We start from the raw sequence: 17,213 nt of genomic DNA, 5'->3' as shown, positions 1-17,213 counted from the left end.
AGCCAGGGACCGAGAGGAGATGGTGAGCCTTTAGAGCACAGACCCCACAGCTGGGGCAGGACCCGTGTGGTGTGAGCAGTCTCCAGAATGAATTTGGACTGGGCAATTCTAATACTCTTTATTTTGAGACATGGCCTTCATCATCTATGAGAACCTTCTCATTTTTTTTTTTAATTTATTTATTTTTGGCTGCGTTGGATCTTCGTTGCTGCCCACGGGCTTTCTGTAGTTGCGATGAGCGGGGGCTACTCTTTGCTGTGGTGCGTGGGCTTCTCATTGCAGTGGCTTCTCTTGTTGTGGAGCGTGGGCTCTAGGCACGCGGGCTTCAGTAGCTGTGGCGTGCAGGCTCAGTAGTTGTGGCACATGGGTTCAGTAGTTGTGGCACGCGAGCTCTAGAGCGCAGACTCAGTAGTTGTGGCGCATGGGCTTAGTTGCTCTGCGGCATGTGGAATCTTCTGGACCAGGGATCGAACCTGTGTCCCCTGCATTGTCAGGCAGATTCTTAACCACTGCGCCACCAGGGAAGTGCCAACCTTCTCATTTTCTTAATAGTTCTTTTTTAAAAAACTGTAAAACAGCTTTATTGAGATATAATTCACATTACATGCAATTCACCCATTAAGTGTACAATTCAAAGGTTTTGAGTTCATTCACAGAGTTCTGCAACCATCATTACAGTCCATTTTAGAACATTTTTATCACCTCAAAAAGGATGTGGTATCATCCTCCACCCTGCTACCTCCCTCCACCACCCAAAAAACTCATCTACTTTCTGAATCTATAGATTCCCCTATTCTGGATTTTCATGCGAATGGAATCATGCAATATTCTTTTGTTGCTGGCTTCTTTTGCTTAGTATGCTTTCAAGGTCCATCCATGTCATAGCATGCATCCATACTTCATTCCTTTTAATGGCCAAATAATATTCCACTGCATGGATACAACACGTTTTATTTATCCATCCATCCATTGATGGGCATTTGGGTTGTTTCTGCTTTTTGGCTATTATGAATAATGCTGCTGTGAACATTCACGGGCAAGAGGCTGTGTGGACATGTGTTTTCATTCTCTCAGGTATGTGCCTAGGAGCGGAATTGCTAGTCGTACAGTAACTCTGTGTTTAACTGAGGAACCGCCGGTCTGTTTTCTAAAGCAGCTGCACCATTTTACATTCCCACCAGCAGTGTATGAGGGTTCCAATTTCTCTACATTTTTACCGACACTTGTTATTATCTGACTTCTTAGTATCTCGCCATCCTACTTATTGTGAAACCTTCTTGCTTCTTGACTTAGATTTTTGCTCAGGCAAACACCACGCTGAAGCGATGGCTGTTGGACTTTGCCTCCAGGAGGAAAGAAGCCGAGCTTCGCAGTGGCATCATTAGAAACAACAGCCTGTGGGATAAGTTGATCTTCCACAAAATACAGGTAGCACATTGACTCACAACGGTTATTTGTCATGTAAACGCCTTTGCGTTTCAAACTTTCTGTGAGGGCTCTTTTTTTTTTTTTTCAATTGAAGTATAGTTGATGTACAATATTATATAAGTTACAGGTGTACAATATAGTAATTCACAATTTCTAAAGATTATACTCCATTTATAGTTATTATAAAATATTGGCTATATTCTCCATGTTGTGCAATATATCCTTGTAGCTTATTTTATACCTAATAGTTTGTACCTCTTAATCCCCTACCCCTATATTGTGTGAGGACTGTTTTTAAAAGAGAAGGTGAGAGGGAGAATTTCTGGCACATTTCTAAAAACTAAGGACAAAGCCATTAGCAAAACCTCAGTGTCCAAGATAAATCTGAACAGTGTTTAGCTATCCAGGGCAGAACAGGAATCAGGTAGCATAGCCTTTCTGATTCTCCATTTTGTTTTACCGTTCTGGAACTCTTGAGGTATTTTTTTAGGCATGAGTGATAAAGAATACGGAATAATATTATGTCCCCCAGAAGGTGGTGGTTGCTATAAACCCATGACACTCTTGTTCTAATTCCTTAAAACACCTGCAGGTATAGAGGTGTTGCTTTATTTTCCACACCTGTCGAGAGTGAATGGAGTGGTTTCGGGTGGAACCAAACTCCAGTCAGGTGTCCCCCTTGGGGTGCCTGTGCGTCGTCGGGCGCAGTGAGTTCTGTGCAGCCTGCAGACAAGGAGCTGGTGGGTTAGAGTATCGGGGTTCCAAGAAGGAATCTTTGAGAAGCCCGCCACCTTCCAGTCACTTGCCCCTCACCCTCTCCCCTCTCCCTGCCTTGCAAGTCGAGCCTGGGAGGAAAAGTACGGCTGATGATCACAGGAGCAGCGCCCGTGTCCGCCACCGTGCTGACCTTCCTGAGAGCCGCGCTGGGCTGCCAGGTGAGGCGCCTCCCTCCGCACCCACCCCTGGTCTCGGACCGAGTCCTGCCCAGGAGTCTGCTTTCCAAAAGGCACTCTTCTTCTCCTCCATGTGCCGTATTGTTGTTTGGAAGATCATGTTATTCCTAGGTTGCTTGGAGAAAGGGGTATAGGCACACCTCGGAGATACAGCAGGTTCAGTTCCAGACCACTGCAGTAAAGCCAATGTTGCAACAAAGCCAATATCGCAGTAAAGCCAGTCACGTGAACTTTTTGGGTTCCTGGTGCAGATAAAAGTAATGTTTACACTAGTCTGTAGTCTGTTAAGTGTGCAATAGTATTATGTCTAAAAAGCAATGTGTATATCTTAATTTAAAAATACTTTATTGCTAACCGTCATCTGACAACGCAGCGTTGCCACAAACCTTCAATTTGTAAGAAATGCAGTATCTGCAAAGCGAATAAAATGAAGTGTGCCTGTATATATCTTTTACCCCAGGCAGAATATGCATTTGTATCTACCGCTGGGTGATTTTCTCTAGGGTGAGGCACAGAAGATGCCTTTAGATCAGGTGTGAGGGCATGGGGATTGGCAGTAAGTGATAAGGCGACCTGCAAAGCATGCAGAGACCCTTTCTTAAGGGGGAGGGGGAGCCAGCAGAGACTGGGTGATAAGTAGGCGAGCCGACGGAGCGAGTGAGTCCCTGGGCAGGTGGTGCACGGCGTGACCTGTGAATGGCATTGTCTCCTACGTGGGTGAATACGTTGGGTGCTGTAATAAAGCGTGTTGTAGTGTATGGGCTGAGGTTACCAAACGAGCTAGAGGAACTCAGTTACTGAGCACTTCCAGCAGAGGTGTGACTGTCCCCCTCTCTTCCTGTCCCACCTCTTGGTGACCCAGTTCTACGAAGGCTATGGACAGACCGAGTGCACTGCCGGGTGCTGCCTGACTGTGCCTGGGGACTGGACCGCAGGTATGATGGCAGGACTTTCCTTATTGGGATCTTACTTTTGGCATTGGAATGTGGAATTGGGTTAATAAACCAACTTAAACAAGTGCTGTGTCTCTGATGATTAGGCCTTGGGGTCAACAATCTTGGAAACCAGGGGGCCCTGTGGCAGAGTGGGATGTGACTTTGAGGCTCTGACTGTCAACCTGGGTGGGTGGCAACAGAGACTTACGTAGATCCTGAAGGTCACATCTAGAGATGGTGTTCTTTATACCAGGTTCAGAATGTTTGGCCCAACAGAGCTTTCCAGGAATTGATTGGGGCCTAATTATTTGCTGGTAAATTTTAATTAAATTTCCAGAGACTCCAGACAGAAATAAACACAAGTCCTTTGTCCCCAACGGAAAAAACAGGGGAGGACAAACTGTCCTGCCTGAGGTTCTGCCTCAGGAGTTTATGATGCATATTATATGTGCTTCATCCCAGCGCCCCTGTGAGAGAAGCCCTGTTACCTCTGCGAGGACATGACTGATTGTTGGCTAAAAAGCATGTCAGTAATGTATAAGAATTTACACAGCTTTATGTTTTGGAGCCAGGATTCCAACCCAGGTCTGACCACAAAACTCCTGTGCTTTCCCCTGTCCCACACCGGCAGTGTATTCTACGCTGTGATAAATAAATTCTGTGATTTGTTTGCTGTTTTACACGTATGAGCATCTAATGACATAGATCCTAGTATCAAGCACTTTCTAGTAGCATAATTCCGCTGCGATTGGCACTAACAGTCTGTGAACCTTTTTCATGGTGTTTGTTTAATATTTTTTTTTAATAAATTTATTTATTTATTTATTTTTGGCTGTGTTGGGTCTTCGTTGCTGCGTGTGGGCTTTCTCTAGTTGTGGCGAGCAGGGGCTACTCTTCGTTGCTGTGCGTGGGCTTCTCATTGCGGTGGCTTCTCTTGTTGTGGAGCACGGGCTCTAGGCACATGAGCTTCAGCAGTGGTGGCACATGGGCTCAGTAGTTGTGGCTCACATGCTCTAGAGTGCAGGCTCAGTAGTTGTGGCACACGGGCTTAGTTGCTCCATGGCATGTGGAATCTTCCCGGACCAGGGATCGAACCCGTGTCCTCTGCATTGGCAGGTGAATTCTTAACCACTGCGCCACCAGGGAAGTCTCTGTTTGTTTAATTTTTAACTCCTGGTGCCTTACCGGCTAGAGAATTTGAATAGTGATTTCTTTAAGCTAAAATTATCAAAACATAGGAAGAATGACTTGTGATGCTCTTAAAACTTAATCTAATATCTGTTACTTTTGTTTTGGGAAAAGAACCCAGTCCTAGCACTGTCTGGCAAGAGAGTTAAGTGAGTTGTGAAAAGAATCCCTGTCCTGTCTTCATAAACTTACATGTAAAACATGTTCGTTTATAATCAAGGGAATAAGGCCGTATTAGTCAGAACCATCTGACCCGTCAAGGTCTGTTCTTATAGAGAACGGGGACGTGACCTCTGTATGAGGGAGAGCAGGGCCCTCAGATCATGGGAACCAGGTGAAAGTTTCAGGAAACCTGCTTCCAGGTGTTCAAAGAAACCCTGAAAATGAGCAGCCAGGTCATTTATACTTTGAAAAATAATTTGGAGCGTCAGACTTGGGAAAGCTCCCTAGGAGACATTGGACTGTTTTTGTCTCTTTTCTAGGAATAACCTTTGTAATTTACCAGGGGGAGACAGGCTGTGATTGCCGAAACCAGAGGTTTATACCCTCTGTTCTCATCGTGAGTGGGCTTGTTTGTGATAAAAGTGATCTGTCCTAAGGATATCGGTAGTCACGGTAGGAGTGATCATCTTTTATTTGATATACAGGCCATGTTGGTGCCCCAATGCCTTGCAACATTATAAAGCTTGTCGATGTGGAAGAAATGAATTACATGGCTGCCAAGGGCGAGGGCGAGGTGAGTGAAATCCCGCAGTCACCCCCTCACTGCGGGCTCCTCCAGTAACCAGCCACCTCTCAGCACCACAGCACGTAAAGCCACTGAGCTTGGTGTTGCTGGTGACCCTGAGTCACACAGGCTTCTTTTTGACGGTACATTTATGCCTAACTCGCAGGGCGGGTAGGGAGGTGGGGGGCTCTAATGCCTGCCTTCTGCCGCCAGCCACGATGGGGCCGAGGGCCCAGGAGGGTACAGAGGCTCCAGGGCCTGAAGTCCTGGGCCGCGGCTTCCTGTCTGCTAATTGCCCTCCATGCCTGTTAGTGAGCTACTGGCTAGAGGAAGGAAGGCCAAATTGCTTTGGGATTTTCCAGAAGCTCTGATCCAGAGCCTAGGGTGAGCGTGAGCCCTGGAACTTGACTATAGCCAAGGCCATTATGGAAGGGAAGTGGGGGATTGGAGGTGCTGCCACGATGCCAGCGGGGCTCTGGTAGCTCTGGGAGACACAAACAAACACACACACACACACACACACACACACACACACACGAGTTTTCTCTGGAGAAGCCCCAGTCAGTGCTCTTAACAGATCATCTTTTTCCCCCTCCAGTTTTGTTGAGATATAATTGACATCTAGCACGGTGTGAGTTTAAGGTGTACAGCATCATGATTTGACTCGCATATATTGTGAAATGATCACCGCAGCAAGTTTAGTAAACATCCATCCTCTCATAAAGATACAAAAAAAAGAAGAAATGTGGTTTTTTCCCTTGTGATGAGAACTCTTTAAGATCTGCTCTCTTAACAACTTTAAAATCTTCCCTATGGCTGTGCTAACTGTAGTCGCCATGCTGTACATGACACCCCTGGTCCTTATTTATCGTATAACTGGATGTTTGTACCTTTCATCCACCTTCTTCCAACTCCCACGCCTCCCTCCCGATCTTTTCCCCTCAGGTGTGTGTGAAAGGGGCTAATGTATTTCAAGGCTACTTAAAGGACCCAACAAACACAGCAGAAGCTCTGGATAAAGACGGCTGGTTGCACACAGGGGACATTGGAAAGTGGTTACCAGTAAGTGGTCCCCTCCCCTGTTCACAGACACTTTTGTTCCACCGTAGGGAAGAAAAAACCCCACGTCGCAGTGGCACCCTAACTTTCCCTCCTCTTTCTCCTCACCGAGTGGTGGAGCGTAGACCCTTCCGTCTTCTGCAGGAAACAGGCTTATACTTAGCATCCTCGTGTAGCATTTTCACTTTAACGGCAGCAAATATGTTTTGTTTTGATGCTTGACATCCTTTCTGGTTGCTGCTTCCGGCTTGAAATCCAGAGACACTGTGTCTGGCTTTTCACGTTTCACTGCTGTGCCTTGATGTTGAGGCCTTAGTTAAGGTCTGGGGGCACTGCATAGGCTGCCAGGCATGTACGACAGGCGAAAATTTGTGAACACACATGTTTCTTAGCATTGTCATCTCAGTAAAAACAGGATAAGTACTTAGAGGATCAGGCCATCCCTTTGAACTTAGCCTCAGAACCGTTTACTATAGAGAAATACAGAGTCCGTCTTGGGAGTGAGTTGCTTGTGCAAAAAGCCGACCTGTAGGTTTCACCACTTTTGCTTGTTGTGGTGACACCACTGCTTTTTAAAGTTGTTACTGTGCTTAATTGCAAGCACTCAAATGGCTAGTGTAATTTTTATTATTGTGTATTGTTCTAGTCTTACAGGTGCTTTATTTATTTATTTACTTATTTATCACCTATGAGGAATGATTACATAGAAATTCCCCTTTATTTCTGCTGTTCTTGGACAGTTTGAAAAAAGGAGAAAAACATGATGACCATTGGATTAGGGAACATTAGTTTTAGAACTTCTTTTTTTTTAATTTTTTAATTTTATTTTTTTATAGAGCAGGTTCTTATTAGTCATCAATTTTATACACATCAGTGTATACATGTCAATCCCAATCTCCCAATGCATCACACCACCATCCCCCCACCATCACTTTCCCCCCTTGGTGTCCCTATGTTTGTTCTCTACATCTGTGTCTCAATTTCTGCCCTGCAAACCGGTTCATCTGTACCATTTTTCTAGGTTCCACATATATGCATTAATATACGATATTTGTTTTTATCTTTCTGACTTACTTCACTCTGTATGACAGTCTCTAGGTCCATCCACATCTCAACAAATGACCCAATTTCGTTCCTTTTTATGGCTGAGTAATATTCCATTGTATACATGTGCCACATCTTTATCCATTCATCTGTCGATGGGCATTTAGGTTGCTTCCATGACCTGGCTATTGTAAATAGTGCTGCAGTGAACATTGGGGTGCATGTGCCTTTTTGAATTATGGTTTTCTCAGGGTATATGCCCAGTAGTGGGATTGCTGGATCATATAGTAATTCTATTTTTAGTTTTTTAAGGAAGCTCCATACTGTTCTCCATAGTGGCTGTGTCAGTTTACATTCCCACCAACAGTGCAAGAGGCTTCCCTTTTCTCCACACCTCTCCAGCATTTGTTGTTTGTAGATTTTCTGATGATGCCCATTCTAACTGGTGTGAGGTGATACCTCATTTTAGTTTTGATTTGCATTTCTGTAATAATTAGTGATGTTGAGCAGCTTTTCATGTGCTTCTTGGCCATCTGTATGTCTTCTTTGGAGAAATGTCTATTTAGGTCTTCTGCCCATTTTTGGATTGGGTTGTTTGTTTTTTTAACATTGAGCTGCATGAGCTATTTATATATTTTGGAGATTAATCCTTTGTCCGTTGATTCATTTGCAAATATTTTCTCCCATTCTGAGGGTTGTCTTTTCGTCTTGTTTATGGTTTCCTTTGCTGTGCAAAAGCTTTTAAGTTTAATTAGGTCCCATTTGTTTATTTTTGTTTTTATTTCCATTACTCTAGGAGGTGGATCAAAAAAGATCTTGCTGTGATTTATGTCAAAGAGTGTTCTTCCTATGTTTTCCTCTAAGAGTTTTATAGTGTCCAATCTTACATTTAGGTCTCTAATCCATTTTGAGTTTATTTTTGTGTATGGTGTTAGGAAGTGTTCTAATTTCATTCTTTTACAGGTAGCTGTCCAGTTTTCCTGGCACCACTTATTGAAGAGACTGTCTTTTCTCCATTGTCTATCCATGCCTCCTTTGTCATAGATTAGTTGACCATAGGTGCATGGGTTTACCTCTGGGCTTTCTATCTTGTTCCATTGATCTGTGTTTCTGTTTTTGTGCCAGTACCATATTGTCTTGATTACTGTAGCTTTGTAGTGTAGTCTGAAGTCAGGGAGTCTGATTCCTCCCGCTCCGTTTTTTTCCCTCAAGACTGCTTTGGCTATTCGGGGTCTTTTGTGTCTCCATACAAATTTTAAGATTTTTGTTTTAGTTCTGTAAAAAATGCCATTGGTAATTTGACAGGGATTGCATTGAATCTGTAGATTGCTTTGGGTAGTATAGTCATTTTCACAGTATTGATTCTTCCAGTCCCAGAACATGGTATATCTCTCCATCTGTTGGTACCATTTTTAATTTCTTTCATCAGTGTCTTATAGTTTTCTGCATACAGGTCTTTTGTCTCCCTAAGTAGGTTTATTCCTAGGTATTTTATTCTCTTTGTTGCAGTGGTAAATGGGAGTGTTTCCTTAATTTCTCTTTCAGATTTTTCATCATTAGTATATAGGTATGCAAGAGATTTCTGTGCATTAATTTTGTATCCTGCAGCTTTACCAAACTCATTGATTAGCTCTAGTAGTTTTCTGGTGGCATCTTTAGGATTCTCTATGTATAGTATCATGTCATCTGCAAACAGTCACAGTTTTACTTCTCCTTTTCCAATTTGTATTCCTTTTATTTCTTTTTCTTCTCTGCTTGCCGTGGCTAGGACTTCCCAAACCATGTTGAAGAGTAGTGGTGAGAGTGGACATCCTTGCCTTGTTCCTGATCTTAGAGGAAATTATTTCAGTTTTTCACCATTGAGAATGATGTTGCTGTGGGTTTGTCATATATGGCCTTTATTGTGTTGAGGTAGGTTCCCTCTATGCCCACTTCCTGGAGAGTTTTTATCATAAATGGGTGTTGAATTTTGTCAAAAGCTTTTTATGCATCGATTGAGATGATCATGTGGTTTTTCTTCTTCATCTTGTTCATATGGTTTATCACATTGATTGATTTGCGTATATTGAAGAATCCTTGCATCCCTGGGATAAATCCCACTTGATCATGGTGTATGATCCTTTTAATGTGTTGTTGGATTCTGTTTGCTAGTATTTTGTTGACGATTTTTGCATCTATATTCATCAGTGATATTGGTCTGTAATTTTCTTTTTTGGTAGTATCTTTGTCTGGTTTTGGTATCAGGGTGATGGTGGCCCCATAGAATGAGTTTGGGAGTGTTCCTTCCTCTGCAATTTTTTGGAAGAGTTTGAGAAGGATGGGTGTTAGCTCTTCTCTAAATGTTTGGTAGAATTCACCTGTGAAGCCATCTGGTCCTGGACTTTTGTTTGGAAGATTTATAATCACAGTTTCAATTTCATTACTTGTGATTGGTCTGTTCATATTTTCTTTTTCTTCCTGGTTCAGTCTTAGAAGCTTATACCTTTCTAAGAATTTGTCCATTTTCTTCCAGGTTGTCTATTTTATTGGCATAGAGTTGCTTGTAGTAGTCTCTTAGGATGCTTTGTATTTCTGTGGTGTCTGTTGTAACTTCTCCTTTTTCATTTCTAATTTTATTTATTTGAGTCCTCTCCCTCTTTTTCCTGATGAGTCTGGCTAATGGTTTATCAATTCTGTTTATCTTCTCAAAGAACCAGCTTTTAGTTTTATTGATCTTTGCTATTGTTTTCTTTGTTTCTATTTCATTTATTTCTGCTCTGATCTTTATGATTTCTTTCCTTCTGCTAACTTTGGGTTTTGACTGTTCTTCTTTCTCTGGTTCCTTTAGGTGTAAGGTTAGATTGTTTATTTGAGATTTTTCTTGTTTCTTGAGGTAGGCTAGTATAGCTGTAAACTTCCCTCTTAGAACTGCTTTTGCTGCATCCCACAGGTTTTGGATGGTCATGTTTTCATTGTCATTTGTGTCTAGGTATTTTTTGATTTCCTCTTTGATTTCTTCAGTGATCTCTTTGTTATTTAGTAACGGAGTGTTTAGCCTCCATATGTTTGTGTATTTTACGTTTTTTTCCCTGTAATTCATTTCTAATCTCATAGCATTGTGGTCTGAAAAGGTGCTTAATATGATTTCAGTTTTCTTAAATTTACTGAGGCTTGATTTGTGACCCAAGATGTGATCTATCCTGGAGAATGTTCTGTGCGCACTTGAGAAGAACATGTAATCTGCTGTTTTTGGATGGAATGTCCTATAAATATCAATTAAATCTATCCGGTCTACTGTGTCATTTAAAGCTTTTGTTTCCTTATTAATTTTCATTTTGAATGATCTGTCCATTGGTGTAAGTAAGGTGTTAAAGTCCCCCACTATTATTGTGTTGCTGTCGATTTCCTCTTTTTCAGCTGTTAGCAGTTGCCTTATGTATTGAGGTGCTCCTTTGTTGGGTGCATATATATTTATAATTGTTATATCTTCTTCTTGGATTGATCCCTTTATCATTATGTAGTGTCCTTTCTTGTCTCTTGTAACATTCTTTATTTTAAAGTCTATTTTATCCGATATGAGTATTGCTATTCCAGCTTTCTTTTTTGTTGTTGTTGTTGTTGTACGCGGGCCTCTCACTGTTGTGGCCTCTCCCGTTGCAGAGCACAGGCTCCGGACACGCAGGCTCAGTGGCCATGACTCACGGGCCTAGCCGCTCCGCGGCATGTGGGATCTTCTCAGACCGGGTCACGAACCCATGTCCCCTGCATCAGCAGGCCGACTCTCAACCACTTCACCACCAGGGAAGCCCTCCAGCTTTCTTTTGATTTCCATTTGCATGGAATATCTTTTTCCATCCCCTCACTTTCAGTCTGTATGTGTCCCTAGGTCTGAAGTGGGTCTCTTGTACACAACATATATACTGGTCTTGTTTTTGTATCCATTCAGCGAGCCTGAGTCTTTTGGTTGGAGCATTTAATCCATTCACGTTTAAGGTAATTATCGATATGTATGTTCCTATGAGCATTTTCTTAATTGTTTTGGGTTTGTTTTTGTAGGTCCTTTTCTTCTCTTGTGTTTCCCACTTAGAGAAGTTTCTTTAGCGTTTGTTGTAGAGCTGGTTTGGTGGTGCTGAATTCTCTTAGCTTTTGCTTGTCTGTAAAGCTTTTGATTTCTCCATCAAATCGCAATGAGATCCTTGCCAGGTAGAGTAATCTTGGTTGTAGGTTCTTCCCTTTCATCACTTTAAGTATATCATGCCACTCCCTTCTGGCTTATAGAATTTCTGCTGAGAAAACATCTGTTAACCTTATGGGAGTTCCCTTGTATGTTATTTGTCGTTTTTCCCTTGCTGCTTTCAAAAATTTTTCTCTGTCTTTAATTTTTGCCAATTTGATTACTATGTGTCTTGGCGTGTTTCTCCTTGGGTTTATCCCGTATGGGACTCGCTGCCCTTCCTGGACTTGGGTGGCTATTTCCTTTCCCATGTTAGGGAAGTTTTCGACTATAATCTCTGCAAATATTTTCTCTGGTCCTTTCTCTCTCTCTTCTCCTTCTGGGACCCCTGTAATGCAAATGTTTTTGCGTTTAATGTTGTCCCAGAGGTCTCTTAGGCTGTCTTCATTTCTTTTCATTCTTTTTTCTTTATTCTGTTCTGCAGCAGTGAATTCCACCATTCTGTCTTCCAGGTCACTTATCTGTTCTTCTGCCTCAGTTATTCTGCTGTTGATTCCTTCTAGTATATTTTTCATTTCAGTTATTGTATTGTTCATCTCTGTTTGTTCTTTAATTCTTCTAGGTGTTTGTTCTTTAATTCTTCTAGGTCTTTGTTAAACATTTCTTGCATCTTCTCGATCTTTGCCTCCGTTCTTTTTCCGAGGTCCTGGATCATCTTCACTATCATTATTCTGAATTCTTTTTCTGGAAGGTTGCCTGTCTCCACTTCATTTAGTTGTTTTTCTGGGGTTTTATCTTGTTCCTTCATCTGATACATAGCCCTCTGCCTTTTCATCTTGTCTGTCTTTCTGTGAATGTGGTTTTTGTTCCACCAGTTGCAGGATTGTAGTTCTTCTTGCTTCTGCTGTCTGCCCTCTTTTATGGTGCTTTATACTCCGAAATTTTTATTGTTTTGAAGAATACCCCCCCAATTAATTTCAGAGTACCCAAGCTATTTATTTTTTTCATAGACATTATGGTACTTCACCGTGGTTCTTTTTTTCTTTTTCTTAATATTTATTTATTTATTTATTATTGATTTATTTTGGCTACACTGGGTCTTAGTTGCAGCATGTGGGATCTTTAGTTGCAGCATGTGGACTCTCAGTTGTGGCATGCATACAGGATTTAGTTCCCCCACCAGGGATTGAACCCAGAACCCCTACATTGGGAGCTTGGAATCTTACCCACTGGAGCAGCAAGCAAGTCCACCCAGGCTATTTAGAAATAAATTAAGTCCCTCTTTCCAGACTCAGGAGGGATGAAGTATCCGTTCTAATTCTGACTATGGCTCTAAGGAGCACATCTCATAATCTCCCTGGACCTCAGTCGGCTCCCTTTAGAAACGGAGGAAAACTGATGTGGGCTGAGAGAACTTTCCAGTGGATGACCCTCCGAAGCGAGAGAGTGGCCTCGGGTGGGGATGGGGTTTTGTTTACGGGAGATGGGGAGGTGGGAGCTACTGGCATTTGGCGAGTCTGGTCTGGAGATTCTCGCATCCCCACAGTCATCATGGGGGCAGCTGACAGCCCCCTCCTGCCCCCGCCCTGGAACAGGGACAGAGGGAAGTGAGCTGCTGCCTCTGCAGCCCCTGCTCTGCGCAGAGCCCTGTGGGAGGATGAGCGCGTCTCAGCTCTCGAGGACCTTTACCCCATCGAGCGGCCGATTCAGATATGAGACAAAGTGAAACTTGCTGAGCTGAAGGGAGCAAGTGGGGTGCTCTGGTTGGCTGGGAGTGAGGGGGGCTCCCAAGTCCCTTCTCTGTCTCTCTACTCTGCTCAGTGGCCTGGGGGAGGTTACATAATCTCTCTAAGCCTCAGTTTGCCTCTCTGCAAAATGGGTTAACAGCTGACCCTTGCCAGAGGTTATTAGGATTAAATGATAGTGTATAGGAAATGCCTGCTGCTGGGGGGAATGCAGCTGCCAGACCTGCTCACAGGCCGCTCCCCGCCCTCCAAACAGAATGGCACCTTGAAGATCATCGACAGGAAAAAGCACATCTTTAAACTGGCACAAGGAGAGTACATAGCTCCGGAGAAGATTGAAAACATCTACCAGCGAAGTGAACCTGTCGCTCAGGTGTTTGTCCACGGAGAGAGCTTGCAGGTACGCACTGCCCCAGCCGTGAATTCTGTGGCCGGCGTGGCCCGGGCCTAGAAGTCCAGGGCCTTTCAGTGTGATGGGAAGTTTGCGATGGGTGTGAGTTGACTTTCATGTCTGATGTGCTGGAATGTTATCAACACGTTACTGGTTTTTACTGCTTGGCGTTTCTTTCTTTTCTCATCTATTTTGTAACTGGAAATTTGTACCTCTTATTCTTGGCAATTCTTATCCAGAAAAGTTTTTTTCTCTTTAATTTCATATTACCAAGGGAAGTTGGATAAGGATACCAAGGGAGTGGGTAAAATAAGCTTCTAATTTAATTATGAGGGGAAATATTGATACACAGGTTATAGGAAAGTTTAGAATTTTCAAACATATTAAAGCCAACTTGTTATGATATGTCTCCTACGTCATTTTTGAGCAAATGGTGGTTGTGAGCCAACATATCTTAAAGTCGAAAACCAACATCAGTATTGCAATGAGACATCATTTGCTAAAATTTTGGACAGATGGTGGGAAGGAAGAGAAGGGTGTCTGGTTTCCTGAGGGTTAATATTTCTACAAATCTTGAAATTTTCAAATAATTTTGGAAGAATATTTTCTTACAAGAAAGTGAACCTATTTTTCTTCGACCTGGAATCATACCCATGCCTCTAATTTTTATTCAGTTTCGTTGTCTCTAAATTGTAAAGAATGAGGGATTAGAGTTTTTTCTAAATGAATCTGCATACATTTTCTCTTTTTATAAAGCAGTTATCTGATATCTATCCCCTTGTTTGCTTATTTGACCCTGTTTTATTTTTTAAAATATATATGAGTAAGTAAAAATTAGGGTTTTATTAGGTTTTGATTTCCAGTGGTTGTTTTAAAACATTTATTGCAAAATCCCCAATGCTGTCTATATTTCAGAGTCAGGAGTTAACCTGGGCCCCACAGACTCTGGGGCTGGTAACATGCTCTGAAAAGAGGATCTGTAACTCCCATCAGATTCTCCCAGGGGCCCAGGCTGCAGATAATAAAGAACCACAATTTTAGAGCATCTGGATCAAGCCCGTTAATAACTTACTTGTCTCCGTTAAAGGCATTTCTCATAGCAATTGTGGTACCAGATATTGAGACGCTAGGTCCCTGGGCCCGGAAGCGAGGCTTTGAAGGCTCCTTTGAAGAGCTGTGCAGAAGCAAGGTAGGTTCTGAAGTGTGCAGCCTACTTCTGACCCGCCCTTTGCATTAAGTGCAAAGTTCAGGGACTCCCGCCACGGGAGTAAGGATCTTACTTTTCTTGCCTTATTAGGGTGTCCAAAAAGCTGTTCTGGAAGACATGGTGAGACTTGGGAAGGATGCTGGCCTAAAACCATTTGAACAGGTAAGACTTGCATCCAAGTGTATGAATTCCTGCAAAACGGGGTTTTGACTGGAGGATGCTTTTTGTGAATATATTATAGAAGAGGATGAGGTGACGTAAAGACATCTGTGCGGAAGGGATAGTGGAGTGGTTTGGTAGGGGAGGGGATTTTTGTAACCAAGGGTGTGAATTCTCTTCCTGGAGGTCAGGCTACAGTCCTGATTCTGTACTGACAACAGGCCACTGCCCTTTGTTGAGACAGTGCAGTGGGACCTGGCCTGAGAGGCTGGCTTGAGTCGCCCAGAAGGGTCTTTATCCCTTGGGAAGCTTAAGTGCTTTTTAGACTCAGGTGGCCTCCGTGCCCCTTTCCTCCTTTGACTGCCTGGTTTCTTTGCAGGTCAAAGGTATTAGTCTCCACCCTGAATTATTCTCTGTCGACAACGGCCTTCTGACCCCAACGATGAAGGCTAAAAGGCCAGAGCTTCGGAAGTATTTCAGGTCACAGATCGATGAACTTTATTCCACCATCAAAATCTAATGCGAGGAAGGAAGTTGGGAAGAGGCCGCATGCCTCCGCGGTCTTCTCCCACCCGTGGCCTCAGTGGGTAGTTTTGACAACAGCAAGTAGGGAAGGAGCGTCTTTATCTGCCTCGTGCGTTCAGATTCTCATCACAGGAAGCTTAGAGGGAATGGAACACTGCCTTATGGTCACGTCGCATTGCAGACCATGTTCACGGTGATACATAATTTCCAAAATGAGCCTTAAAAAAATTGTAAAGGGGAAACTATAAATGTGCTAAGTTATTTACGACTTCCTCAGTTTAAAAAGAGGGTGAAAACTTGTCTCCCTTTTTTGCTAACCAAGTGGTTAGGACTTTGCTATTTCTGAGATGTCTGCTACTTGCTGCAAATTCTGCAGGTGTCTGCTGCTCTGAAGAGTACCGTGCACTGGAGGGAACCGTCCCTTATAAACAAGAACTGTCCCAGCTGCAGGAGGTTGCAAGTGGACCAGAGGTTTTTTTTTAATCCCTGCCACCGTCCCCTCCCCATCTCATGTGACCCTTCTGATTAACCCCTGTCACTCCTGTTGGAGCAGAGGATGGACCTAACTCAGAACAACGCAGGTATGGATGGATGGCCGCTCACCAGAGCGGGTGGATTCTGGCGTCCACAGAGCAGAATATTCGCCGACCCTCTTCTCGAGACCCGATTCCCTCCCTCCATCCCTTCCCAGGGGTTATTAAAAAAATCTGCCTTAGACTCTGCAGTGAAGACAAGCATTTCAACAAGGAAACAATGACCTGGATCAGCCATGTTCAACTGTGACGCCTGAAGAACTGTCCACTTTATCTTCACTGAACCCGTCGCTCTGCCTGTGATGGTTTTTAATGTGGTTTTCATATCAGAAGAGTATGTTGTGATTAAGTGGCTTTTTTTCCCCAGAATAAACTCTCAGGCAAGGCATGTCTTTAAAAATATTAAGGGGGCTTCCCTGGTGGCGCAGTGGTTGAGAGTTCGCCTGCCGATGCAGGGGACGCGGGTTCGTATCCTGGTCCAGGAGGATCCCACATGCCGCGGAGCGGCTGGGCCCGTGAGCCATGGCCCCTGAGCCTGTGCGTCCGGAACCTGTGCTCTGCAACGGGAGAAGCCACAGCAGTGAGAGGCCCGCGTACCGCAAAAAAAAAAAAAAAAAAATTAAGGGAGTAGATACACTTGGGTACTTACTGAAATGGATGGTAATTAATAAATGCTCTTCTATCATAATGCTACCTGATTTCTATGAAATGTATTTGACAAGCCAAAATTCTAAGACATAGGAATCTGGAAAACTCATTTCCTGGGATTAACTTCTCAAGGGATTTTTTTTTTAAGTTAATTTGGGTAATTAACAGCATTTCACTTTACTGCAAGTCTTTGCCACATGTGACTGAATTTAGTTGTCATTTATATGTTGAAAGCAGTTGTTTGTGGATATGTGACTACCTGTATTATACAAGCACAACAGGGTTTGCCCTAAAGAGTTGTCGTTGTAATAACGCTATTTGGTAGCCTAGCTTCATATGTGCATTCTTAATTGCACAAGAAGTCAATAATTTGTCACAATGGGGTTTTGAATGTTTGCTTTAAGTGTTGGCTATTTCTATGTTTTATAAACCAAAACAGAATTTCCAAAAACAATGAAGGAAACCAAAATAAATATTTCTGCATTTCAAGTGAGTGAAGCCTCCCTTTTTGCATCAGG

General features: G+C 43.0%; 1 protein-coding gene across 2 annotated transcripts in view; it reads left to right on the top strand.

Annotated features, from left to right (window-relative positions):
- Positions 1-16,212, top strand: part of ACSL1 (acyl-CoA synthetase long chain family member 1) — a 71,214-nt gene extending 55,002 nt beyond the window's left edge. For both annotated transcript variants that reach the window (XM_027122622.1, XM_027122621.1), the window contains exons 13-21: positions 1,294-1,428; positions 2,268-2,363; positions 3,244-3,316; positions 5,152-5,240; positions 6,177-6,293; positions 13,489-13,632; positions 14,711-14,812; positions 14,921-14,992; positions 15,369-16,212. In XM_027122622.1, the coding sequence (XP_026978423.1) occupies positions 1,294-1,428; positions 2,268-2,363; positions 3,244-3,316; positions 5,152-5,240; positions 6,177-6,293; positions 13,489-13,632; positions 14,711-14,812; positions 14,921-14,992; positions 15,369-15,509 (969 nt within the window). In that variant the 3' untranslated portion in view covers positions 15,510-16,212. The remainder of the gene's footprint in view (positions 1-1,293; positions 1,429-2,267; positions 2,364-3,243; positions 3,317-5,151; positions 5,241-6,176; positions 6,294-13,488; positions 13,633-14,710; positions 14,813-14,920; positions 14,993-15,368) is intronic.
- Positions 16,213-17,213: the final 1,001 nt, after the last annotated feature.

This window comes from Aethalodelphis obliquidens, unplaced genomic scaffold (assembly GCF_003676395.1).
Source record: "Aethalodelphis obliquidens isolate GAN/ISIS:26980383/991018 unplaced genomic scaffold, ASM367639v1 scaffold25, whole genome shotgun sequence".
Taxonomy (NCBI): domain Eukaryota; kingdom Metazoa; phylum Chordata; class Mammalia; order Artiodactyla; family Delphinidae; genus Aethalodelphis; species Aethalodelphis obliquidens.
The sequence above is the reverse complement of the archived record's forward strand: the minus strand, read 5'-3'. Positions and strand labels throughout refer to the sequence as shown.